Source organism: Aphelocoma coerulescens, chromosome 9, assembly GCF_041296385.1.
Source record: "Aphelocoma coerulescens isolate FSJ_1873_10779 chromosome 9, UR_Acoe_1.0, whole genome shotgun sequence".
Classification (NCBI taxonomy): Eukaryota; Metazoa; Chordata; class Aves; order Passeriformes; family Corvidae; genus Aphelocoma; species Aphelocoma coerulescens.
Window position 1 is genome coordinate 277,257 of NC_091023.1, and position 26,249 is coordinate 303,505.

Below are 26,249 nucleotides of genomic sequence, written 5' to 3' on the forward strand. Positions count from 1 at the left end.
AACAACAACAAGGAGAAAAATACCAGGACATTGTCCTTGTCATCATGGTAGAGCAGTGGGTGCCGCAGCTGTCTCCGGATATGTGTATGTGTAGAAGACCCCTGAAAATAAGTAGCTGCAAACTTGGGGAAGGTGTACTCTTCCAAACCATCTGCTTCCTCTTCTAGCTCCACACTCATGGGAACCATGTCCAGGTCCACTTCCTCCAGCTTGTTAGGCTTTGTTTCCAAGTCCTGTGCAGAACATGAGGAAGAAGCATATTTTCTTTTACTGAACTCTGATGTTCTTAATTTGCTTTTTTTTTTTTTTCCCTTGGCCATTGGTCTTCCAGAATTTGCCTTTCCAGCTAACCCCAAAGCCATTTACAGCAGCTACCAACAGATCATTTTGACTCAGAGCTTGTCCTTCTGAGATGCATCCGTTCCATATGGTCTTCCCATCTTGGTCCTCAGCAAGAATATTGCTGCTAGAAAATCCAGGTGTTATTGTTCACATCCTGTACTAATCCACACAATTCTATTCTGCACACCTCTTCCTACAGAATTCCAACCTCCGCAGCTATCAGGACAAGTATATCCCAAATTTTGCTTTCAAGAACATGATCATGGGTCATGAACTTTCAGCTTGTTTCAGGCAGAAAATCACTGAGAGCACTGTCAGCAGAGCATGAGGTTGGTGCCGAAATGCAGAGGATGGCACTGTTTTGCTGGGCCAAAGAAACAAATGTGCAGTCTGAAGCTATATAGTCCCTAAACTTCATGTGACCAAAAACTTTTGGGAACTGACCTCTGCAAGAGATGCCTCAGTGACTGGATAACTAATTTGGGGGATTCCTTCACTGTACAGAAGTTCAGTAAACAGAACTGACCACTGATGGAATTCCAAAAGTCAATTGGCTTACACAAGGAAAAGCATGCCCTGTTACCAGTCTGCAGCTCTGTACCTCAAAACCCAGAGGAGCCTGTCCTTCTTGGCCTCCAATCACAGACGGTAAAAACCCAAAAATTTTGTCCACCATTTCTTGGTCGCTGATAACATCATGATTTGTTGGTTTATTGGCAAGCACGTTCCTCCTTTGTCTTGCTTCTGCCTCCTCTCTCTCCTGAGTTGGCAGGTGTTCCTTTAAACACAGAAATAGGTTAGGCATGACTTAAACATGAACATCATGAATGAACATCATTCTGCTAGAGTGAAGATGAAACACTTTTACAAAGGTGTGTGACAGTGAGGTCCAGCTCTGCCAGTACAGTGTTGAAACAGGAAGTTAAATGTTGCTTGTGTCAAGCAGTCACAAAGACCTGGCATGTCAGCAGCAGGGCCCTGCTCTTACAGCTGTCTTTATGGACTGTTGGCCTATTGATAATGATGTGGAATTATTCAAGAGTTTTATCAACAAGAGATAATACAGGAAAAACACAGAATTGCTAACAGCAGAAAACCCCACAATATTTAAAATTTTAAAATGTTTTGTGTCAGGAGACTTGTAATAGCATTGGGCATATTTGGCTAAAGTGCCAGCTTATGCTGCAATCAGAAATGTGTATGTGTTTGCCTTGTTCTATTTTCAAAGCATCATTACAAATAGGTTTACAACTATGTCTTCTCTTTTTTTAAATACAGCAATGCTCAGAGGTTTGAGCAAGTCCTCAGGTGTGAGCTGGGCAACACTGGCCAGTGTTCCTCCACCAGCATATCTACCTTTTGTAATCTAACAGCTATCTTCCCTTGCTTTTGGTGGTCCTAGGACTTAGATGAAATATTTCTCTTCTTCCAAGTGGATATTCCTGGCTTTCAACTTGTTCTGTGGACAACAGGACTATTCTGTGACTGTTTTTACAACTGCTGAGCCAACTCCTTTCTGCCAAACTGTTGTCCAAACTGGTCCCAACAGGACTTTGTCACAACAGAAGCTTAGTTCTAGATTTGGCATTTTAGGGAACAGGCCACAGGCAGAAATCTGCAAACAGGCTTTGTCCTGTTTGTACAGCATTAGTAGAGAAAGGAAATCAGGGAGATGCCTCCCACGTGCTTTGGACTGCCAAGGGCTGGTAGCACCTACCAAGACACACTGCATTGGGATTCCCTTCTGAATGGATCCCTGAGTGCCATTATCAGGCCCTGCTGTAGAAATTGATCTCCCCTTGCAGGACTGGCTGATACACACGGATGTTATCCTTTCTCCCTTCTGTCAAAGCCACTGCAACTGTGTCAGTGAAGTTTTGATCCATGATAATGATCACATAAAACAAATGTAAACAAGATCAGTCTGCTTAACACACACTGCTTTTGTACTTGGCAAAAGTTCAAAATAAAATACCCCAAAATGAATATCCACACCCAATGCTATGTTAAGGCAACACTTGCTGGTCATAAAATCTCTATTGGAATTTCATAGAAACAATGTGTTCACAAGGTATCTGTGAGCATTACCTCCCCCTTTATCCTCCGGTAGGTTTGGCGAGCAAACATGCCCCTTGCGTATGCCTGTATGACACACACGGCTTTCCTCTGCTCTGCCACCTTCATGCGCACCAGATAACCGCGGCACATGGCCTGGAACCTGATGATCCGAGCCCGGGTGGCCTCGTACTGCTGAGCCAGCTGCCGGCTGCGGTACAGGGCCTGCAGGCGCCCGAAGCCCAGCAGCACCTGTGGGTGGTGCAGAAAGAAGGCGTCATTATGGTTCCAAACCATCGAGACAGGTTGGGATGTAAGTTGGGATGAGTAGAAGACAACAAAATTCGGTGACTGTTTCTAGACACTGGAAGTGTCTAATGTAATATTACACTTTATGCTTTGTTTTCTACCAGTAATAGGCCTTTAAAACTAGTATATAGAGTTATTTGGGGGGTCTGTTCTAGGGAGTGGCCCCAGAAAGTGACAATGGTAGCCTGGAATTATGACAAGGGAAGGAACAGAGCAGAAATGAAGCCAAATGAATGGAAACAAATGAACAAACAATCAGACAGGAATTGCATCACTGATGCAGAATATAGAATGTTTCTGACTGAAACTGGCAGTTTCTCCTCCTGCCCATCTCAAATGGGCTGTATGGGATATAATAATAATAATAATAATAATAATAATAATAATAATAATAGTAATAATCCCTCCCACACAAATACACAATCTGTGAGTGCCCCCAGTTTTCCTCACCCAGAAAATGCACCATCTATGAAAGGTCAGCCAGTATTTTTCACACAGAATCACCCAGAATCATCAAGGTTGGAAGAGACCTTCAAGATTATCTTGTCCAGCTGTCAACCCATCACCACCATAACCACCCTTAAACCATATCCCCAGGTGCCACATTCAGATGCCTCTTCAACACATCCCGAGATGGTGACTCCACCACCACCCTGGACAACTTATTCCAGTGCCTGACCACTCTTTCAGTAAATTTTTTTTCCTAATATCTAATCTGAATCTGAACCTCCCCTGGAAAAATTTTTAATAGTGTGAGATTGATATAATGACTTTTCTGCTAATTTTTTACAAATTCCCAGTTTTCCTGTAGCAGTTGCAGAAGACACTTTGCTCATAGCATGGTGGTGATGCACAAAGGCTATGCTTGGGTTTCTGACTGTAAGAGGTGTGGGACCACTCATATCTTAGGCCTCTGGAGCCAGGTCTGCTGAAGGTGAGTTGGGTTCCTATTTCACTAGAAAGCAGAAATATCACAGGTTCAGGTAGCCCTGAGAGGTCCCAGAGCCCTCCTTGGACTTTACACCCTCCTTTACACTCTGTCATCTTGTCTCTTCTCCCTTCAATTGTGAATATCTTAATTTCTAATACTTCACTCAGTCTGGCAGGGCACAATATAGAAACACACACACAAATATACATTAATTGATACACCTTCACCTTACCATTCTGAATTCCTTCCGGCAGCAGTAGCCTCTCCAGGCTGACTGAATGGCTACAGCAGACTTTCTCTGTTTCAGGAACTTCTTCCTAAGCAGACAGACATGTGAGGTGACAAACTGTAGGTTATCTCTGATGCTTCTTATGATAGTAGTAAAGAATAAGGTGGCTTTTTTTTCCTTTTATGGAATGGTCACAGTCTTACGTCAGCCTTGTTTGCTGCAAAAATACTCATAGCAACTGCAGACCAAATTGATTGCTGTGGTCAGAGAGCTCTGTAAGAACTGAAAACCTCTCACATCAAGACTGGATAAGTTAACTTCCCCACCTAATAACCTCTCTCTCCCCAGTGTTTTGCTGCCAGGACAAGGAACCCATCTGAGCAAGATGAACCTCCCAAGGTACAACCTGTCATGCTGCAGCTGAAAAAGCAGCACATAGGTCTGATGGTTTAAAAGTAAAAGCAAGTTGAGGCTTTTGGTTTGGATAGCAGGCAGAGTGTGAAAAACAAAGGAAGTTTTGGGGCATTTGTGTCATATTTTTTAGTTCTTCCTTTACTGTGGTCAAGAGTATTTCTAAACCAAACCAAGACTCAGTCCTATATCATGGTTCTGATTGAGAGGATACAAGATCAATGACTACAAATCATGATGTAAAGCATTTAATGAGGACAAACATTTATTTGACAGTGACTAAATTTCATTTCTGAAGATATTTCAAACTAAAGCAGACGCAATGCAAGAATTAGGCCTCTTTGGCAAAGAGAAGGACTAGTTAGTTTCTATCTGATTCTTTTCAACATCTTGTATCAAAGAAGCATCCTAAGTAAGAGAATTCTTGTAGCTCTGAGAAGGGCATACATTCCATGGGGATTTCCTGCTTTCCAGATGTCTATGGTTTACTAAAAATATTAAGATCAAGTCCTCCTTTCAAACCTTCCTTTTCATACATGCCACAGCCCTGCATTTTGAAAAACATCACGAAAATAACAAAACTGAGCCAAAACAAATCTTTGTCCAACATCTGCATAGATACACTGTGCATTGTTACATGACAAGCATGAAATTTAGGGCTGGTAGAAGGTATAGATCGATACATTTCATGCTCAAAAATGCTGCACAGCGTGTGTCACGCTTCACCACAAAGATCAACTACTCTAAACGAAAGTGTATTCCCTCCTGTAAGATCACTGACCTGTCCTTCAATCCTCTCATCACCTTCTGGATAAGAAGAACCTTATCTGTGAGCACATTTTGGCGTTGCAGCTCCAATACAGTGTCATGATGATCCTGTTAAAAGAAAGTGTGGATATGCCAGCTTAGCAGACACACCTACAACCTCTGGAAATGGGACACATGATCTGAAAAAAGACCCAAAATCAATATGACGTAGCATAATGTGATTAAAATGCATTTATGGGACTGCAGTAGGGAAAGTGCACACCACCTGACCAGACTCGCTCTAGCTGTAGCCATAAACGGGCAAGAATCTGCCTGCAGCAAGACTGTTTTCACCTGGGGGTATGCTACAGGCAAGGGTATGCTACAGGCAAGGTGGACCTCTGCAGCAGTGCACTGGTATCCCATTCTTTTTTGGGCTCCAATAGGTTGCACTGTGCTGTTCCAGCTGCAACGTTGTAGCACAGAAACAGGATCACCCCTATGCTGGGGTTTTAGGGGTTCTCCTTTTAGCTTTTTTGGCTTTTTTTTTCTCTTAAGGAGCTTTCCCCCATACTCTAGGAGACAATAACAACTGGATACTTAAGAGAGACAAAAGAAGTTGTCACCGCTCAGGGGAGGGGTGCAGCTGGCTACTCTCTTTAGCTGAGGGTAGAGAGGGCAGAGATACAGCGAACTTTGGACTGGGAAAACGGGGTTGAGTGCAGCCCCCAGCTCTTGTGCTCTCAGCATTCGGAGGGGAGAGAGGCTGCAGTGGCTGTGGGGAGAATTCGTCACCACTGCAGGATTCCGTCTCCTGCTGCCTTTCTTCTACCGTGAGTGCAGCTCTGCTCGTAAGAGCGGCCATTGCATTGGAACCTTATGAACGTCTACCTTCACTAAAAGAGGGACCCTTCACCATCTGCTCGGGTGCCTCAGGTGAGAAACCCCGGGATCCTGGGCCCTCTTCCCCTCTGCACCAGGGAGCCTTTCCCTGCCCTGCTGGGAGCCAGGCTGCTGCTGCCCTGCCGCACTGATTGGGTTTTTTTTCCCACTGCTCCAAGTTTTTGCTACACTGTAGCTCTGCACCCCCTGCCTTGCCGGGAGGCCCTGGGGTTCCAGCCCTGCCTCCCCACGGCTCAAGCAATAGCTGCGGAGTTTCTGCCACCTCTTGCTTGCTATCCTGGGTGAGGCTGCCCTGCCATTCCAGGCCCCGCTCCGAGGTTCCTGCCACAGCCATTGTCCCCATCCAGCCCGTCCGCCACTGACCACGTGAGGTCCCCGAGCTGGCGGCACAGCGCCCCCTGCAGGCGGGGAAGCACCGCACCCGCCCCGCCCGGCCGGGAGCCACCAGCGCCCCTGGCGGCCGCGAGCGGAACTGCAGCGAGGGGAAAGCGCTCCAAGAGCGGGAAGAGACCGTTCACTGGGCTCGCTGCTCTTGTTTGTTGGCGCTGCCATTGCTGTTGTTTGCTTGCCTTGTTATACATACACATACTGGTAAAGAACTGTTATTCCTTTCCCTATATCTTTGCCTGAAAGCTCCTAAATTTTCACGTTATAATAATTCAGAGGGAAGGGTGTCATATTTTCCATTCCAAGGGAGGCTCCTGCCTTCCTTGGCAGACACCTGTCTTTCAAACTGAGATGGCTGCCCATGGCAGGGAGAGGGGGGGAAACAGGCCAATGCCTCACCTCACCTTTCGTCTTTGGGAGCTGGAAGAACTCAGCCTCTCCTACACCAAACTCCTTTCACTGAATTATTTGGCTTTCAAGAACAAAGATCCACCCTCAGGTTCAAGGAAGAATTGGTAAGATAACCCAGTCCTCCTTGCACAAGCAGACCAAGTTGTACTGTGAAGCATCCAGTCTTTCATGAGAAAAGACAATAAACTGTCCTTTTTACTTACTTTAAGGAAAATCTTGGTCCTTCCAACTTGCCAGCTTTCATCCTTGCCCAGCACTTCTTTGGAGATGCTGATGCAGCTCTGTCGAGCATCATTCTTCAGCTGATGTGCAAAAGCATAATGATGTTAGGGCTTGGCTGTGAAACACAGCAGCTGTAGTATGCAAGGATCTACTGCCCTGCATTCCAAAGGGCAAAGAACAGAAACAGATGAGGTCTTGCAGACCTCTGGGTGACAGTAGAATGAATGAAAGTGGTTCAGCTCAAATGGTCAGGAAGAGGAGGAACGTGATTGCATTCCAGAGTCAAAGTGTGAGGAGGCTGTCAGAGACCTGAGAAGTGTGTGATTATGGAAAAAAATAATCTGAGGGCAATGGGAATGGGGATGTTACCCTGCCTGGGATGTCTGCATGGAGCAGGCCAAGGACAGTTGGACCTCAAGCAACTCTGCATTTTCAGTTAAGGTCGAAGGGAGTACTTAAGTGTTTAGCTTTAATTCTGTGCTGACAGCTCTCTCAACTCTGCCAGCAGTAATTCAAGACCTTTCTGGCAAGGGAAAGACCAAAGCCTCATAAGGACAAGTTAGATTAGCTTTAAACCATGTTTTTGCTTACACACCTGTTTTCGAAGAGACCATGGCAGAAGAACTCTGTATCTCTCAAAGAACTCCTCAAAGCTGTAGCGAATGGGGTACCCAGCTTTCCTGATCTGAATGGTCTCCATCATCCCTGAATATCGCAGCTGTTTGATACATAGTTCCCGATCAAACAACTGAAAGGGAAAGCAGATGAGGAGACTTAGCGCTGAAAGAGGGTCCACATGCAGTATCCCTCAGAACATGTCCATTACCCTCCAGCCTCAGAGGGCCTGCAAAATGGCCTACTGTGCTTTTTTTAAATTGTGTTTTTCTTTAGTGCACTAAATTAATTCATTACAAGCATAAACAAGTCACCCCAATGGCTCTACCAAATTTGTGTATGTCAGCAGTAGAAACCGTCCATTAACTTCAGTCTGGCTACCATTTTTCATTCTAGAACTGTAATTTCAGATGAATGGTGAATTGATCATATAATTTTGCAGGTGTGAATAACGGCAGTAGCAACTTAGGCCTTTGGGCACACCATGCAAAGCACAGCAGGCATGCTGCTCTTTTCTTATTATTATTGTTTAATCTTGTCTGAAATTAAAAATTGGCTCACCAAGCCACATGCAGTGCTTCAAAAATTTTGAACTCACTTGACCAACACCATACAAAGTTTTAGAGTAGAATCAGGTCGAAAATCCCCCGAGTTCCAGCCACATGTCCTAATGACAAACTGACTTCTCTTCTCTTGTAATGTCAGATTAAGCCACATCACCCCTCTCATAAAGTCCAACAGCTCTCCTATTCTCTCTCAGGCTATTTCATAGTATGATCATTGTCGATCCTAATGTTTTTTGTTTGTCCCTTTGTTGAGGAGTTACAAAGTCTTCAGTTTCGTCTTTATCTTTACCGAAAAGGCTTCTGTAACTCTGCTCAGGAATACACCTGTCTGCTTTTTTACTATCCATTACTCTATGGTACTTTTTTGAGATGCTTTTGTAAATTAACAAAGCTATATCCTCCTACTATGTTTATTGCAGGAATAGCCTGTACTCCAGCTCTTCTTGGATGCAGCCAAGTACAGCTACAAAATGCTACACAGCAACTGAGAGCCTTTTCTCATTACAAACTTTACCAAAGGCAAGACTTCTTATTGTTAGAACATTACCAGTGGTTTCTTGTAGTCATTTGGCTTGATGCAGCGGATGAAGTATGGCTGGCACTGCTCAAGGATTTTCATTAGTTTTTCCAGGGATTGCTTGAACTGTCCTCCCAGTGTCGAGAGCCGCTTGGTGGTATCCAAGCCCTGGGAAGAGAAAGCATGTGCTGACTGCAACATCATTCACTGTCAGAGGCCAATTAGTAAACCTTTGTATTTTTGTACAATGTAATAGTATCACACAACCACCAGAAAAACAGTATTTACCTACATGGGAGCTAAATTGGCCATCTGCACCTTATTATTTGGGGTTCATTCTGGTAAAGAAACCCCCCACTAAGTGCTTTCACCTACTTGGGCACTAAGTCCTAGCAATGGGGGTGGCTGTGGTGGAAGTAATTCCACCAACAGAAGCCCACATGAGCCTCTTTCTTCCAACCAAGGCTGTGTTTAGTGCCAGGCCTGGGTGCCAAGCTGTGATTCCTGGGGATGTGCCTGAAAGCTTGGTGAGAAACAGCCACTCCCAAAGCAGGAATAAACTCCAGGCAAGGCATTTTGCTGCCATCATAGCTAGGATTGCTAAAGACCCGGAACAGCCCATTCCTTAGGGACTAGCCTTGCTCATTAATACTACAGTAAGCAGTAAAAAGGCAAACTTTTACTGGAGGATAATATATGAGGTACTTCAGATTTCCCCAGCCTCTCTGACAGCACAGTTACACCTGTGTCTTTCACACAAATCATCACATTAGGCCTAAGTTTCTACATCTCAGTATGGGCAAATTAAATTACAGTGACAACAGTACAGATTCCAAATAACAAAAGGACTCCACTGGCATTTTGCATACAGGCAATGAGCTGATCATTGCAGCACAACACAGCTGCTTTGTTTGTTTGTTTGGGGGGGGGTTGGTCCATTGTGGGGTTGTTGGAATTTTTTTCTAAGTAAATAATTTAAAGTTGAGTGGCTCCCCTCCCTTCCATGGTCTTTAGGGTACCTCACCCTGCTGTTCTTACGTCTAAAGTGCCCTTTTGAACACTCCGATTTCCACCCTCTGCTTTAGCTACAGGGCAAGGCTGCCCTCCTGTGATCGATCACTCGTGTCTTTGGAAAACAGCTCCTGGGAATGTCTCGTTGCAGCTCTGATGCATCTTAGGGCTAGCAAGCATCCAAAGTGGGTATGATAACAGCATATACATATTTTAGCTGTGTAAGAGTTAAAAGTGATTTTCACTCTCAGACTCTTTCTGCTGTACCATCAGTGGGATGGCCACACAAGGCTGAAGCTCGTGCCTTCAGGATCTCACACATACAACATTGTTAAAGCTGAGTTTAAATTTGTTGTTGAGTTAAGGGTGACTTTTCTGTTGTGATGTGTCAGGAAAGGAACTCTGAGACCTCAGGACAAAAAAGTGTTTTCTGGCACATCATTCATTGTTCTTTTCTGTAGCCGGCTTCTTAGGCTTCCCAATGATGGTCCCATTTATTTGAGCATCAACAGCTAATTTCTGAGCATTTTGACATGGGGTAGCCCACATTTGGTATTTCCTTTCTTGACATGATGCTATACTTTTTTTTCAATAATTCAGCCTTATTTATAGGGACAAGACCCATTAAAGTATTAGAGCAATGTAGATACACCGGATATTTAATCTGGAGGTATTCATAGCTTTTAAGAGATGTAAAGCCAGCTCCCTGTTGCTGCTTATACCACTTCTGACATTCTTTGCCCCTGGGATGTTTACCTGTGCGTGGCCAGGTGTTCTGGACAGCAGAAAGCCACACTGGACAAAGACGGAGGAAGAAAGGACAAGATCAGAAAATGCCAGGAGAATAGACAGACAATAGGTAAGATAGCAAGCTGACTGTTCTGTATCCTGACAGGAAAAATCAAATATGTAAACAGTAAAAGCAAAAGTACCTTCACATACTAGTGACACTACATAGTTAAATGTTCAGAAATCAAGGTATGTGGAAGTTGGAGCAGGACAGAGAACCTGAACTGTGCCCCACACTGTTTCTAGTCCACTGCACTTCACACCCTTATTTTCACTAGGCACAGACACACCAGGCACAGTGGAGTCTGTGATAATGACCCATCATGAACTTTGGCACAAAGTGACATCCAGTCAATGACAACATGTGGGGAGGCATCATGACTCGTGGTTCTGGGACAGCCTGCAGGCATGGCTACACACATGTCCAGGGATGAAGACCTGGGAGGCAGGGCTGACATTGCACTTGTTTACAGCATGAACACCAGACCCTGACTTTTCCTGCAGCCCCCTTGGCAGAGACAATTTGAATGAAAGAGATAGGGATTTGCAGAGACAGAGCAAAAGAAAGAGGATGTCAAGAACAGCCAGAGCTTTATAGAAGGGAGGAGAAATTAGTTGTTTCTGCAAGACAGTGCCAGTAAGCCAACCTTGTAGACCTGGTCAGATCCAAGATGCCGAATGGTCCCGCGTCCCAGACTAGGTGGGGTTGTTTCCACCTGGAAAATCTCTCTCAGGAATTTGTTTTTGGAGGAATGGACCACTTGCATTACATTAGCACTCAGTGTGTCACGATTTTTCTCCAGGAAATCTATAGGATGGAAACAAAATTAGCCTGTCACCTCTGTATCCTGCTGGCTCTAGCACCACTCTGTCTAGCTAAAATCCACTTAATTTACAGTAATTTGCAGATTGGTTTAGAGTAATCCTCCTGACCTCCTGATCAACTTCAGATCAACATTACTCTGGAGAGCCACATATCCAGGGCAGGTGGATATGTGGTTCTCCAGGATATTCCCTTCACCCTCTGTATCCAGCAGAGATAGGCTCACCTTTTGATTCGTAAAAGACAACCCCAGCAAAGTGGTTGATGCCAAACTTGGTGTCATGAACACTCTTAGGTGGGATGTAGACTTTACTTTTACCGTGGAGGGAATTGATTTTGACAAGCATGGTGGCATCAGTGCCCTAGAAACAAACATAGGTAAAAAAGGATGGTTAAGCAGATTGTCCCCCCCACTGGTCTGTGCTCAGCAAACAAACAAAAGTGGTGCTTAGAGATAACAAAAGCTCAAATACTGCCCTTATGTGTGGAATAGATCTGGAGGAAAGTAGTGCCAAAAGTATCTTCCCTTTTACACAGACTCCTGTCTCAAGCATCATGACAGAACACACCATCAAGCACAGGGCCTGGTGTTCTAGGGCTGTACACAAGCCCCCATAACATTACTAACATCACCAGGTGCACTTAGAATTTACCAGATCTTTGGAACTCACAAGAAAAGGCCCCCACCAACCTTCTCATGCCCTCCTACCCAGGAAGCTGTAAGGGGTGCCTGCTCCTTCTCCTGGGCAGGCACAGTTGTTCTTGCACTCCTCAGCTGGTGCAAGACTCAGAGATCCCTGGAAGAATGCCAGAGCAGATCCCAGTCAGCAGGCCCAGACCATGAATTCCAGAGGCAAGGCAATCAGCTGGGTGCTTCCCTTCAAGGGGTGCCATCATGATGACATCCCCTCATGGGCCATGTGAGCTCTGTGCACTGGCCCATGCCCAGGGCAGTGGGGGCTGTGCTCTCAGAAGTCACGTGATCCTGGAATCATGGAAGAGGTGCTTTCTTGATCTAACTGTGGGACTACCCTCTTCTTAGGCAAGAAAGGGGAAAGCTGTCTGCCTGTACATGATCCTCTCAAATTGTTACCTGAAGGACTACAAATGAGCTGAGGCAGGGGCTTGCTTTTCTGGACACCCTCCATTGTCATCTGATTTCTGCACCAACACTCCAGCTTAGCCTCACCATGCTCTGCAGACTATGAAAATGCTCTACTGGGATGTCTGAGATCAAATGGTACTTTCATCTCTGCTCTTCTGTTTGAGATGACTGGCCTTTGCAGAATAACATTTCACAGAATCACAGAATCATGGCAGACAACAGCCACAGGATCTCCCTCATGCACTCAGCAGGTCAGCTTGTCATGGAAGGAGATCAGGTGAGTAAAGCAGGGCCCTTGCTGACTGGGCTTGATCAACTTGTTCTGTACCTGGTCTGTGATGGTGCTCTAAATGATCTGTTTATGACCTTCCCTGGCACCAAAGTCAGCTGCCAGGCCAGGCCTGTAGTTCCCCTTCAGTTTCTCACAATGGTGACATTGCTGAATTGAGTCTGCCAGCAAGGGGAAGAAAGAGCAAGCTGCAGTCTAGACCAACAGCAGAACAATACTCAAACAATAAACTATTTCAAAGATTTCCAAAGAAGCCCTTGTAAAATGATGCGGACTCCTTCCTTCTCTGTCTGGAACAGCTGTAAGAGTTTCAACAGCAAGGCACCAGGAAGAGCACATTCCAGCAGAGAGTGAAGCAGTCGTGTAGTGAGCTAATTTGAAAGAAACATCTATGGGGAGAAGATATTGCCTCTCCTAACGTATCTGAAAGCCACTTTTGCACTTTTGTGTGTCTAAACCCAAATGTCACCTGTGAGCTGTGTGCAAAGCCAGGGATTACAAGTGAAACCAGAAATTTACCTTGGGGAACCTGCTCTCTTCATCAATGAGGGAGATGATATTCATGGGCTTAAGTGCAATGACTTCCAGAGCCTGGCGGTTGTCAGTGAAGTCAATGTTGTTCCAGGCAATATGCTCTGCAAGGTATTCCTCTTGCTCCAGCTTGAAGACATGGTGCACGAAGAACTGCTGAAGGTGCTCATTTGCAATGTTAATGCACAGCTGCTCAAAGCTGGGGAAGGACAAGATGAAAGCCCATGGTCATCCTTGGCCAGTGCTGCACTGGTCTCTGCTATTTGTTTAGCCTCTGCTTTAAAGGCATATCCAGATATACCACTGCCATATTCCACAGTGCTGGTGACCACCATCACTGCACGTTGCCAATCTTAGCAATGCAAGGGAGGCATTTTCTGCTGTGGCAAAGACCAGTAGCAATGAGCCAGCTGATGCCTGAATGTTGCTTAGTAGGCAAGAAAAGATCTCTTAAGTGTTTCAAGAAACTCTAGAGATAAAGGGAACATGTAACTGTGAAAATTGCTTGACTTATGAGCATGTGACATGTTTCTCCTTGCAGTGGCACTTCTGCTTCTTTTGTTAGTTACTCCTTTATGCTGCACCTGAGTATCATTACCTGGTACTTGCTGTGGCACACTGTGTGCCTCTGGGGTGCTCACCACAGTGAGGACCCATGGGGACTGCAGACCCTGGGGAACAGCACAAAATAACAGGAGAGAACACAAAAGATAGAAGACAGACTGTAGAGATCCCAGATTCTGTTCCTAAAGTCACTGAGGAATATTATCTGGCTGAAGGCAAGAGGCATCAGTTGAAATGGATTGCAAAAGATTGCAGAGTATGTGCTGATGGTTTGCTGAGAACTGATGGTACCTGACAACTGAGAGAGCTGCTGTCCCCCCAGAGAGAAGGGCAAACAGAAACCGTGCTTTGGGAATGGAAACACCAGTGGAAGAGACAGCAGTGACACGCAGTGACACAGTGGTGTGCTGACCAGGGGACCAGGGACTTAGCTGACCTGCCCTTAGGAGTACAGAAATGAAGCAGTCAAAAAAAAAAAAAGGGATGGGAGAACACTGAAAAAGATGTAAGCATGAGCTGAAATGGGAAACACAACACAGTCTCATTTGTACAACATGCCAAATGTATCCCAAGAGACATTGTAAAATGCTGTGGAACAGGAAAGTTTGGTACAGAGACACAGGGATATACTACATCCTCACATAGTGGCTGCCTGCCACAGTAGCTCCATAGCTGTCTCCCCTTAGAAGATTCCTCAGGTTCTGGAATAGACATGTGCATTCTGGAATAGACATTTAGTGCAATGGCTGCACTAAAATGAAGGTTGGGGAAGGAGGCAGAAATATGATCAAGACTGAAGGAAAATGGAATCTGCATGATCATAATTGGGAAAACCCAGTAATGAAATTTTCACCATTTTTCTGAGAATCAGGATGATGATGAAAGAGCATGTGACTGTTTGTTTTTTCATTCTTTCCCTTTACATCAGCAGCTTTTCAGCTTCCTATTGCATTGCATCTGGAGTTTCCCACCTGTTGTTGCTGAAGTTTTCAAACCCAAAAATGTCCAGCAGTCCAATGGATTGACGTCTGTCTTTAGGCTTCTGAGAAGTTGGGTTGAAAATGGCTGAGTTTATCTTGTTCACGATCCACAAGAAAATCCGTCCATATATACCCTGAGGAAAAAAATGAAAGAGGAGTGGAGCACATTATTAGAAACTTTGGATGTAACTTACTGGTTGCTATTGTGCTGTCAAGCTATGCCTGAGAACTGCAAGGGCCTGGAGCCCTCAAGGTCAATCACATAAGGCTCCTCAGCCAGGAACAAAGACAGCTCTGAAAGCATCCCCAGTCTTTAAACAAGAAAGCCATGAGCACCAGTACCTTCACAAAGGCATCCCTCCCATCGGCAGCTTGAACCACGTTCAGAGGCCTGGACACACTTTCTCCTCGGACAATGATGGAGAGGTTTGTGAGGCTGTTCTGGAGTTCACTAGAGTCTACCTGGAGAAACAGTCATAGCAGCCTGGTCATTCCAGGTGGATAAAGGAGATCCAGCAAAGTTTGTATCGGGAGGAAGGCTATGACAAACTAGTGATGTCTAGCAGCATCCACTGGCAACTTGCTGTCCCAGTTAAAGATCTCCTGGCTTGGAGAGACATCTGCAATAGCATGACTGGAGTGTCAGCGAGAGAGGAGGCATGCCTGTTGAATGTATATTCCTACATAAACTCCAGAGATGTGCTCTGCCAGTGTGCTCAGGGAACAAGGGGGAAGGGAGAACCAGCAAGAGGAGATGAGAGTCCATTACCTCGAGCAATTTGGTGGCAATGGAGAAGTGTGGTGAGTCCATCACATCGGAGCAGTCCAAGTTGTCATACACGGCCGCTGCAAGGAAGAAACAGCCAGTGTCAGGGGGAGCCATCACTGTTGTTAATATAGCTGTATTTCTGTGACCCCACAGCACTGGGAGTGTGGCAAGGTACTCAGTTCTCATTTGAAACTGATGGGTTCCATGATTTTACCAAGGAGGGTCCTGATTTCACCCAGGGATCCTGGGATCTACAGGGCTCTCATGCCCAGAACATCAGGCTAAAAACAGCAGCCAAACTGACAAGGCTATTCATTTAAAATAGTTACTACTGGGGATCTGGGGAAGTGATATCTGACTCCAGAAAATGTGTTTCTGGAAATATTTTTCCTGTGTATTTGGCTTGCAGGAAATTTAGACAACAAAGGGGAATAAAAGAAATCTCTAATTTTAGTAGTCAGCATTTATCCAAAGAATCCAGCTGGCATCACTGTATCAGGCCCTCTGTATCACAAAGCAAGGAGTTATTTTCTAAAATGTGAGAGCTTCTGGCATGTGCTGGTGGGTATCACACTGTGCCTGTCCATACCAGAAGTGCACCTATGCAGGTGAGTAGTCAGCAGACTTAAGCAGGAGCATGACTGCTATTATCTCCATGGCAAACATCACTCCTGTGTCCTCTGGCTTGTGTAGAACAAAAATCAGCAAATGTAACATGGCATTATACTCTGTTGTTCCAGTTTGTGTGATAAGGGTCTATGTACAACCATGGAGACCTGACAGCATGACAAAATAATAATAAGATACTGTTTTTCAAAACACTTGGCAGTGGAGTCACAAATCAGAATTTCATGGTGCTTATCTGCCTGCCTTTCCAAGTCTATTGACCTATTAATACAGGGCAGAGCAGCACAACCTAATCTGTGCAGGTGGAAGCAGGAAGCACCCAAGGGAAGCACCTTTACCATCGAGTCTGAGGAAGGGTAAGCACAGGCAATGTTGAGTTTACCTTGAAACTCTACATTCCCTAGGTGCAGGATTGCAGCCAGCAGCTTGCTGATGTCCCAGTGCTCAGAGTCTGAGAACATGAGGATCTTCATAGCCGAGCGAATGTGGGCATAATCCTTGGCGTCATTCCGGCCGTCGCAGGACATGCAGTTGCCCTGCAAGCACCACACTGACAGGTAAGGAAAATCCTCCTGCTACCCAGACAAGGAAGAAAGCACCTACAGACTAACAAGCCTTTGTACACAGGGTGGCTGTCCTGTGAGTCCACAAGGACGCAAGGTAAAAACCTATTTAGACATTCTGTATCCTCTTCCCGTGGTTGTATCTTCCTTCACCTTTACTCTCAAAAAGTACCCATTAACAGAGGGCTCAATAATGCATTTCTCCAGCGCTAGACGGAATGCTGGGGACGCCAAAAGGAAAAGCTGAGGGGAAGGCTGCTCTGGAGCATAAAAGGACAGGAAGCTTTGACAAGGTTACCTACATTTACAAGGTCATTTACAAGGCCTTTGGTTTTCTCTGTCTGCCTTGTCAATGGAAAATTAAGAGCCCTCATCCCAAACCAAAGCAAGCTGAATTGGATAAGTACTAGAAGGCAGATCTCAAAATAAAAATATTAGGTCCTAATGGAAGGCAAATGGAAGCATCCAAGGCAGCATCAGAAGACCCTTCATCAAAGCCCGCACAGCAGGTCCTAGGATGCTGCTCCTGATAGAAACTACTTTCAGCCCTAATGGAGATGGGAAAATGCCTTTTTTATCCTTGATGTTTCTGACAATATAGCATGATAATTACAAAAATGAAATATTCCCAGACATGTCAGTTTACAGCATGTAAACATGCCAGCTTGTGCCAACAGCTGACCTTTATAAAACCATGGATATGTTCTCCTTTAATCCAATCCTCCTATCTCAGTATCACACTGCCCTACTGCTGACCCAGTGGCCTTTTTATGGAATGGCCAATGGATTAATTGCACTAATTGCACTCATCAGCTTTGCTGTAAGATCACTGATATTTTGAAAATATTACATTTGAAAAAATCTCCGCAACTTCAATGGTTTTGCTTTTGAGACTCCAAAAACAGATCATAGACTTGTTTTCATTTCCTAAAAATTAGATGCCCAGCTCCAGCTAATTTCAGTAGAGGCATTTTTTCCACAGCTGTAGAACAGCCCAAGTCAAACCAGCTGGCGTATGTAATAGGAGGTATATACACAGGCTAAAGGACAGGATTTTCATCATGGCTTTCATGTCCTAAACCATTCAATTAGCCATTTTCAAAAATCTCACCTATGAAGATCCCACTTCTGCCACAATGCATCATAAACCCAGACATGGTAACATCAATTTTGGGAGGTTACGCTGAATGCCAGCTGCCTGCATTATGTATATTAGATTTATTAGATATAAGGACTAGGATTCTTATTCATATTCCTCTAAGGTACACATATCTGATTACCATTCTCCCTAGAATGAGATCCTCTGGAATCTGAGTGTCTGGGAAAGTGGGGGATGTTGTCCACGTTCTTTATGTTGTCCCATGTCTTTATGTTTCTTAAGTCTGACTTTGACAGAAAGCTTTGATGTGCCACGAGCTGCTTCCCACTGGTGGACAATACAATAAGTGTCTGAAACAGATGCTCACAGCACTTTTGGTGTTACTGCTTCTGGTACTCTAAGGGAAGCACTGTTCATATTTGGTAAGTACCATCTGCAGCTCCTAGTGATTGCAACTGCTCACTGGAAGAAGCAAATGGCAGAGGGATAATGGAGAATAAAGCAGAGATAATTACCATAGTGAGATAAGTGTACTCTGAGGCAGTGCCCAGATTCAGCATCTTTTTCTGTTCTGTATTCATCCCCATTAGCATGCAGTAGAAGATGTGATAGTTCCTCTCCTCTGAAGCCTAAAAAAGAAAGAAATAGGCCAATGGACAGCCTTGTCAGGATAGGCTTCTAACACAAGAACAGGCAGAATGTACACCTGCCAGTGCCCTCACCTGCCGGCAAACCCGGGACTTCTCCAGGAGGAACTGTTCTATGCGGGCTCCTTCTATCACACCATTTTGGTTGAAGTGAATATCAATGTATTTCCCAAAGCGGCTTGAATTATCATTTCGAATTGTCTTGGCATTTCCAAAAGCTGATGGGCAAAGGACAGAGATAGTACCTGGATTATTGCAGTTCATGAACATCAAGACTATTTTTTTGCCTTTCTACTTTGCTGCTAGTATTTTACATGTGTTCCAAATGACGGTGCTCAGAAGCACTGGAGCTTGTCTTGTCTCAGTCTGCCTCCTGAAGAGAGGGGCAGGCATACTGTGCATCCAGGTAATTGGGTCCTAAAAGACATATTCAAATGATCCAAATGTGGTCTATATCTGGCCAGCCAAGAGATCTGGACAAGTCTGAAGACCTCCAGAAGGATTTACTGGGAACATGTTGATCCCTGTACAGAGAAAGATGGGTGTCTCAGGGTGTCTCATGGATGTATCTATAGGCTCCCCTATAGATACATCCATGCTTGGCCAGTCACTTTGTCACTGTCTAGGGTAAATGCTAAACCAGGGGGCTTTGCCTTGGGCTCTGCATTCCCAAGGACTCTTGTGCTCCCAGCAGTTCCAGGTTACATACCACAGTGGCACCTCCTCCTACAGCATGAGAGCAAGGCTGCTGAGGACTGCATGGGAACATGGCAGAGAAGTATAGAGAACATCTACAGTGCATCACCAGTGTTTCAGGGGGGGTTACCAGTTAAGCAGATACAATGGTTCAAAGATCCAGTTTTGATTTTTTTTTTATTCTGAGGTAAATGTGGTAAATCAGCCATGTTTGCTAAATAACCCACCTTCCAGAATGGGGTTGGCCTCTAGGATTTGCTGCTCTATCCAGGAATGCTGGCCACTGACAGCTGCCAAAAACTGTAGTATTAGCTTTGTGCTTTCAGTTTTACCAGCTCCAGATTCTCCACTGCAGTAAGAAACGAGATCATTACAGGCTTCCTTACTTTTTTTGGTAACATGGCAGACCAAGTTTAAAAAAACCCCAACCACTAAATTTACCCTGTAAATGGTAGATCAGACTTTCATAGAAGGCTGGAAAATTTGAGTCTTTCATCATCTTATCTGCTTAAATTTAAGTTGTTTTTTACACTTAGGCTGAGAACTAAATCCTCCCACCAATTAAAAACAAGCAAATCCATGGAAGACATTCTGTACCTGTGCAAATTAAATGACCACTTGCTTTTCTTCTCTATTGCATTACCAGATTGTCAATGCTAGTGTTAGCACATCAACTGAGTTGACTCAGCTATAATCAGATACTATTGCAATGAGACTACCTGGTTCTTCACATTGATGACAAACAGAAAATGGATTCTTTATAGGACAAAGAAAGCTTTCCTTCATCTTCGGGTTATTTCTCTTTGGGAAATGTCTCTTCTCAGAAACTACATGTAACATAAATATCTTGTCTCCAAGGTAAAAGATAGCCCTATATCACACATGCTCAGGTGTTAGGTTTCTGTGTGTAGTGACCACCTGCAGAATGTACAACCACATTCAAAGATTCTGGAGGAAAACAATGGACTTTGGAAATCCTTTGCTTATGTTCTACCTTTTGCAGTCCTAATTGAAAATAAAGAAGCAGGGAAGGAAATATTTCCCTCCTCTTGTCTCTAGTCTTATCTGTGCCCTTCCATCTGGAAGGTCTCCTGTGTCCACAAAAGTGCCCCAAACCATGCCAGACTTAATTTCTGCTATTATCCTCTCTGAGTCCAATCACCTGATCACACAGCACTGGTCTCTCTTATTCCTCTTCATATTGAAATAACAGTTGTCTGCAATGGCAAAGACATGAGGTGGAAGTTCTCCAATCCTCTTGTTACAGTACAGTCTGATCTGATCCACTGTGTAGAGAGGCAGCAGCTGGTATGGATTCACTGCTACAAGGATTGATCCTGTGTAAGTCTGGAAAACAGTTGTGAGCATTATTGCTACAGCAAACCTGCAAACAAGAATGCAACCAAAGCCACTCACAGTATAAATCTAAACAGAGGCAGAAGGGGTGCCTGGGAGATCATAGCAGCACTTGGGTGAGCTGAGAGCCCAGTTCCTCGCTATCAGCTGCTGTTAAACATCCCAGGATAAGGAGGGTTTTGCCCAAGGAAGAATGCTAGGTGTAATCTCCTTGCCAAATCACAGTTCTTTGTCTCAAGCTGAAATACACAGACCAATTTGACCTGGCACTTTTGTGTTATCCTAAGGTGTTTTGCAGTGTTTTGTTAAGCTGCTTTTGTATTCCTGTGCAGATGTAGCTGAACTTCGCTAATGGGCCAAGTCATAGGTGTGCTACTCATACAGTGATTTAGAAACATTTGTATACAGCACCACCAGTGAAATGAAGGCTGTTGAAGGCTGTGGAGATGCAAGGCAACAATATCGTTCAAAAACTACATGAAACAACTCTAGCAGGCTGCCAGAGTCTAATATAACAGGTCTATACACATACCTTGGTAGTTATAACTGCAGCATCTATAAAATCAGTCCTTTTTTACACTAAATATCATCACACCTATGTTGTAAGAGGCAACTTCTCTCCAGTACTGTATATAACATGGGAGGCAAAGCATGGAAAAACTTGAATATTCATTATAATATTACAAACTGGAAACTATGGCAAAAAAGAAAATAAAAATGCCAAATTGCCCAGTTACAGATAAAACTTGTAATGGACAAAATATCAGATTATTCATTAGCGATCTTACTACATCAAAATCAATTAAATGTTGGCTTGGACTGGGGGACAATTGAAATCATGTCACTGTGTACTAGTTAGGCTGATCCTCCAGGTAAGAGCAGCACTAAGTTGTAACATGGGCTGGATTTAGTTCACTGTCAGTAACTGGTGGCAATGACTGCTCTGGGAGAAAGTAAGTGGGGCCACTACCTGTGCCAGCACTGTGACTGAAGGGCTGCTGGTAGCTCTCTTCTTCACAGCCAAAGTACTCGAGTGAAAGAAGATAAAAACTATGTTGTGTCTCTTTGGCACCCGCAGGCAGTAAAGAAATCAGAGGGTCTCACATGTGAAAGGCTCACAGGCTGCTCAAGTCACTTGCTAAATGTAGAGGCCATTCCTGGAGGTGACCTGGAAGCGACCATGGCACTCACATAGATTTTGTGCTCCTGATGTCGGATGAGGAGGTTGTGCAGCATGCCAGCTTCATGGAGATCCCCGAGGCGGATCATGTCCTCTACCCCCTGGACAGAGGAGGGGTGCATCAGGCGCACCATGTGCATGTTCCGAGCCGTGATCCAGTGTTCCTGACAAAGGCAAGGCACAGACTTTAACGTGTGATGCTGTGGCTCGGAGGCAAGCAAAGGAGAGCTGGGTTAGACTAGAGTGAGCTTCAGCATAACACATGCTCAAGCAAGCATGTTCTAACACACAGGTGACTGGCCTAGAAGAATTAACTGGTTTGCTGCTCCCCAGGACTAGATGGTTAAAAACACTGAATGAAGCCATTCAGGTGGCTTCTGAACAGCACCAATTTTAACACTGTTCAGAGTGCAACTCTGTCATCACAGGCAGAACATTGTATGAGGTAGGGATTAACTGATTTCACTGGGATGATGTTTCCACCTAAAGCTTCACCAGATTTAGGGATTGGAGCCCATCCATTTCCATTTCCTAACCATGTCGATATAACCGCTGTCTCATGAAGCTCTGAATCTTCTTAGTGCTTGGACCTGGAGATGATGGGTGACCACCCTATACTTGCCTTATTGCTATAGTCTTTCTTTCAGTATATCCTACCAGACATTATCAAAGTCAGACCCTCTGGATAGATGGAGCTTTGGTATGACCCAATAGGGCCTTCTTTTGTACTTTGCACTTTTAAATTTTATGTTCATCTTTTACAGAAGGTTATAGCATAGCCCACCTTGCCTTCATCATCCTCCAGCAAGATTCGTCCTGAGTCAGATTCCTTTACAACTGCCCCGATAGGGACATTAAATTCACTGTTTGGTTGAGTGTCCAGCCACACGTGATCACCCTGGGGAGAAAAAAGCTACTGTCAAGTACAGTGACATACTTGATGCCATGTAGCTCACAGGCAAACACCTCTTGGTCTTCCTTTTTTAGTGATTTGATTTCTTCAGCAGTGTTTATCTAGATATATTCTTACTGCTTGCAGGCAGAACATTCACAGACCTCTGAATTCTACTCCCAGCTCCACAGCTGATCTGGAACATGACTTTGGACAAGTCATCAAACCCAGCTGTCTCCCAAGAGGAAATGATGCAGTACCTGTTCCAAGGACAGCAATAATGCAGCTCCACTACCTCTCAGAGGCTGGCTAGGGGCACAGGGAATGCTGGGGAACTGCCTTGGCAGCTTCACATGAGCTATGATATTCTCTCAGAAGATATTCTTGAGAACATAGACTTTACCAGCAAAAAGAAAAACAAACAAATGGAGGTACAGACTGGATGCCTAGAAATGTAGAGGCCTCTGTTTAGAGAATTTTTATATTTATATTTTTCCTGCCATAGCTGAAATGTGAGTGCATCCATGACCTCTCTTAGGAAAAAAACCCACCAACATTCTTTATCCAGTCCAGTTCCTCTCTTCACATTTGTAGAGGCTTGGCAACACCTGAAACCTCTGCAGAGCAAGCAAGAACTGCTCTGCTGTCCCTGGAGGAAGGGGTGAGCTACAGCTGCCCTTTCCTAGGAATGAGCAGCATCTTGGTGTTGCCTGCACCAGTGTCCTGGTTATACTCCCCTACTCCAGGCCCTTGAGAACACCTTCTCTTGCTCCAGGCCCTAATACAGATTCAAACAGAAAGATGGAATAAAAACTGAACAGAGTTGTAGTCGGTGGACTTTCTAGCTGTGTCTTGTCATATACAACTTTTATTACACACCGCAGCATTGATGGTCATAGTTTCAAAATTTGTACTGAAAAAAATATTTCTTTTTCCTCTCAAAATGCTTTGTGGCTTACATTTAAAACCAACCAGTGTAAATCATCTATAAACATTGCACAAGATTATGAAGAATGTTACAGACTAACAGCTCTCATTTGTGTTGAATAAAACTCCAGAGGTAACTTGTGTGGTTTCAGTGCCACACCTTGTGACAGAGGTCACCTGCACAACAAGAGCATAGCCTGGTGCGGCAAGACACCTCTTCTTCCCTCATCCAGGCTGAAATTATTTTATACCTTGTTGATACTGGGTTATTGCTACTTTCTTTTTGACTGAATTATGATGGCAAGGTAATTTTTTCCTCTTTGTGCCTCAGGCTAATCACTCAATCAGAGCAAAGAGTAGGACTTACCTTTCTGAAAACCACCATTATGTTTCAGATCACTGTATGCAACCTGCATGCCAAGAACATAATGTTAGGCCAGAAAAGGGCTTTGATGAGAACAGACAGCAGGGTTTCCTTGCATAAAAAGAACATCAAGATGCCTTAAAATAATTTTGTTAAAGCAGAAGAGATCATAGTAAGATACACCCAATGTAGAAACAATGACACCACCTACACAAAGCAAAGAATGTGCAGCACTGGGGTGGTGCTCTGAGTTCTACCACATTACCCTGGAGACACTCTTAGCCCTAAAGATTTCACTGTGCACATTTTCATACCAAACAGTTCTCTCAGTCAAGTGCTAGGCACAATTATTGGCTGAACTTCAAGGCTGGCTCACTAATAAAAAGACCCCACAGTGCAATGTGATGTGATGCACAACAGAGTTACCTTTGGCTGGTCCATTGACCCAGCAGCTCAGTGACTATCCCAGAGGCACAGGTTTAATTCATATATTCCTGAGCTGAGTTCCCTCACACCCTCCAGCTTGAACCTACCACCAAACAGAAACTGAGGCCTAGAGTTCACCTACCTTGGCTGGAATGGGAGGGATTGCAATCAAGGCATGAACAGCAAAATAAGGGACTGGAGGGAACCATAATAAAATTAGGAGCTCACTATCAAGAACATAACAGTCAAACTATCAGTGGCCAGAAATCTACAGCAGCTTTAGTTAAGGGATGATGCAGTTTAGGCTGTCCTAACCAAGAAACTGAAGTCTTCAAAGCCACTTTCTGTCCCACAGACAGAGCTCGATTTTGGGAGTGATTCCATGCCTAGGATGATTTGCCAGCTGGTCCTTCATATTCTATTATTCTTGCGGCAAAGTCCTCATGTTCTTATTCAGAATTCAAAGACGGGACCTGCATATCAACTTCAACGCTGGGATGGCCTGTTGCTGTGAGTGGTGCAGGGTGGCACAGCAGCACAGTCCTTGGCACACGTAGGCTAAAGATGGGCCACAGTCAGTGATTCACAACTGACAGGCACTTTTTCACCTGTACCAGAAACCAGAATATGGCAAAAGAGAAGAAATGTTGACCCCGAACAAGGAGGGAGTGGCAGATGCACGGAGACAGCCATACAGTGTCACATCAAAGGGACAGCTGGCTCTGGATCCGGTCTGACAGCAGCCAAGAGCGGACGTGGAGGGAGGAGATCCCATATAATCCCAGGATATGCAGTTCCAATATTTAAAATGCTTATTCCCACAGAAGCTGTAAGTGGCCACCCCCCTGCACCTGGTTGCATGGCCACTTCGTGGCCAAGCCTGGCTCTCTCTGCTGCTCTACTTGACAAAGTAATGCTGCCCATAAACCAAATCACACCCCACAGGATGGGAATTTACCTCTCCAGAAGAAATCTTCACTGTGTGGCTTTTGCAGCTTAGCTCCCTCTTTTTCATAAGCATTGGAGTAACAAGGGAAAGGAAGGTGAAACTGGCCCTGGTGCCATGAAGTGCCAGTTCTCTGCTGCACAAAGGAGGAAGTGACTGAAGGACAGTTATTTATTACAGGACTTTGCTCCCAGTTCAGTGTATATGTCATTTCCAAGTCAGGTGTTCCAGTGAGCACGAAGCATAACTCTTGCCTGGGTGAACCTTAAACTTCAATCCTCCATTTGGCCTGTAGCCTTTCAGATTTCTGGAAAGCACTCCCAGAAAAAAATTCTTTACCATCTGGTCTTACACTGCTCCAATACAACTGACTGCCCTGGAACCGTCTGTCTCCCTGTTAGGTATGAAGAAAATCAGACCCTCATCTCTTCATCAAAACCTCCCCATAATTTTCCATAGCTCTTTTCTGCAAGAAAATGCCCATCAGTCTGTGTCCTGTATGGTCTGTGTTTCACAGTATCTACAGCTCAGACCAAAATTAACATGTCACACTTAACCGAAATTCATATACACACCCATATAATGGGACAAAACGTCCTGGTTTCACTATCATTAATTTATCTCTCAACAAACATTCTGTCCCTGTGTTCCAGAATCTAGGTGCATGTTAACTCCCTATTTGTCCACTTCTCTCTTTCCAAAATAGGACAGAATAGCCAAGAGCTGTCCTCTTTCTCTTGGCTCCATATGTACTCTCTGTGTCCTTCTTGCAAATCTGGTTAAATTCCAGTATGGGAAAGAAACAGAAGTATAGTACATCTGTAGAGAGGCAGATACAGGGTTTCTCCAGCCAAAGCAAGAACTCAGGAGTCAGGAACATTCCAACCTTTATGGTGAGCCCAAACAGTGAGGATGAGATTGTTTCCATGTACCCTAACCCAGCCGTGTCACCTTCCTCCAGGGTCCTGTGCACAACACTGTGCACTAGTCTGTGTGCCCACTATTAAACATGCAAATGTA

The 26,249-nt window shown here is 44.6% G+C and overlaps 1 protein-coding gene across 1 annotated transcript in view; it reads right to left on the bottom strand.

Annotated features, from left to right (window-relative positions):
* The window catches only part of MYO7B (myosin VIIB), a 50,150-nt gene extending 24,815 nt beyond the window's left edge, over positions 1-25,335 (bottom strand). Inside the window, exons 1-23 of the mRNA XM_069024683.1 lie at positions 25,242-25,335; positions 23,861-23,903; positions 22,459-22,572; positions 21,686-21,838; positions 20,301-20,485; positions 19,366-19,487; positions 18,518-18,660; positions 18,311-18,424; positions 16,516-16,669; positions 15,507-15,583; positions 15,080-15,199; positions 14,729-14,871; positions 13,182-13,392; positions 11,495-11,630; positions 11,093-11,253; positions 8,676-8,813; positions 7,543-7,695; positions 6,929-7,027; positions 5,059-5,153; positions 3,870-3,954; positions 2,431-2,649; positions 944-1,120; positions 24-233 (exon numbers count right to left, since the gene is read on the bottom strand). Coding sequence (XP_068880784.1) covers positions 24-233; positions 944-1,120; positions 2,431-2,649; positions 3,870-3,954; positions 5,059-5,153; positions 6,929-7,027; positions 7,543-7,695; positions 8,676-8,813; positions 11,093-11,253; positions 11,495-11,630; positions 13,182-13,392; positions 14,729-14,871; positions 15,080-15,199; positions 15,507-15,583; positions 16,516-16,669; positions 18,311-18,424; positions 18,518-18,660; positions 19,366-19,487; positions 20,301-20,485; positions 21,686-21,838; positions 22,459-22,572; positions 23,861-23,878 — 3,027 coding nt within the window. The 5' untranslated portion in view covers positions 23,879-23,903; positions 25,242-25,335. The remainder of the gene's footprint in view (positions 1-23; positions 234-943; positions 1,121-2,430; positions 2,650-3,869; positions 3,955-5,058; positions 5,154-6,928; positions 7,028-7,542; positions 7,696-8,675; positions 8,814-11,092; positions 11,254-11,494; positions 11,631-13,181; positions 13,393-14,728; positions 14,872-15,079; positions 15,200-15,506; positions 15,584-16,515; positions 16,670-18,310; positions 18,425-18,517; positions 18,661-19,365; positions 19,488-20,300; positions 20,486-21,685; positions 21,839-22,458; positions 22,573-23,860; positions 23,904-25,241) is intronic.
* Between the last annotated feature and the right edge of the window lie 914 nt (positions 25,336-26,249).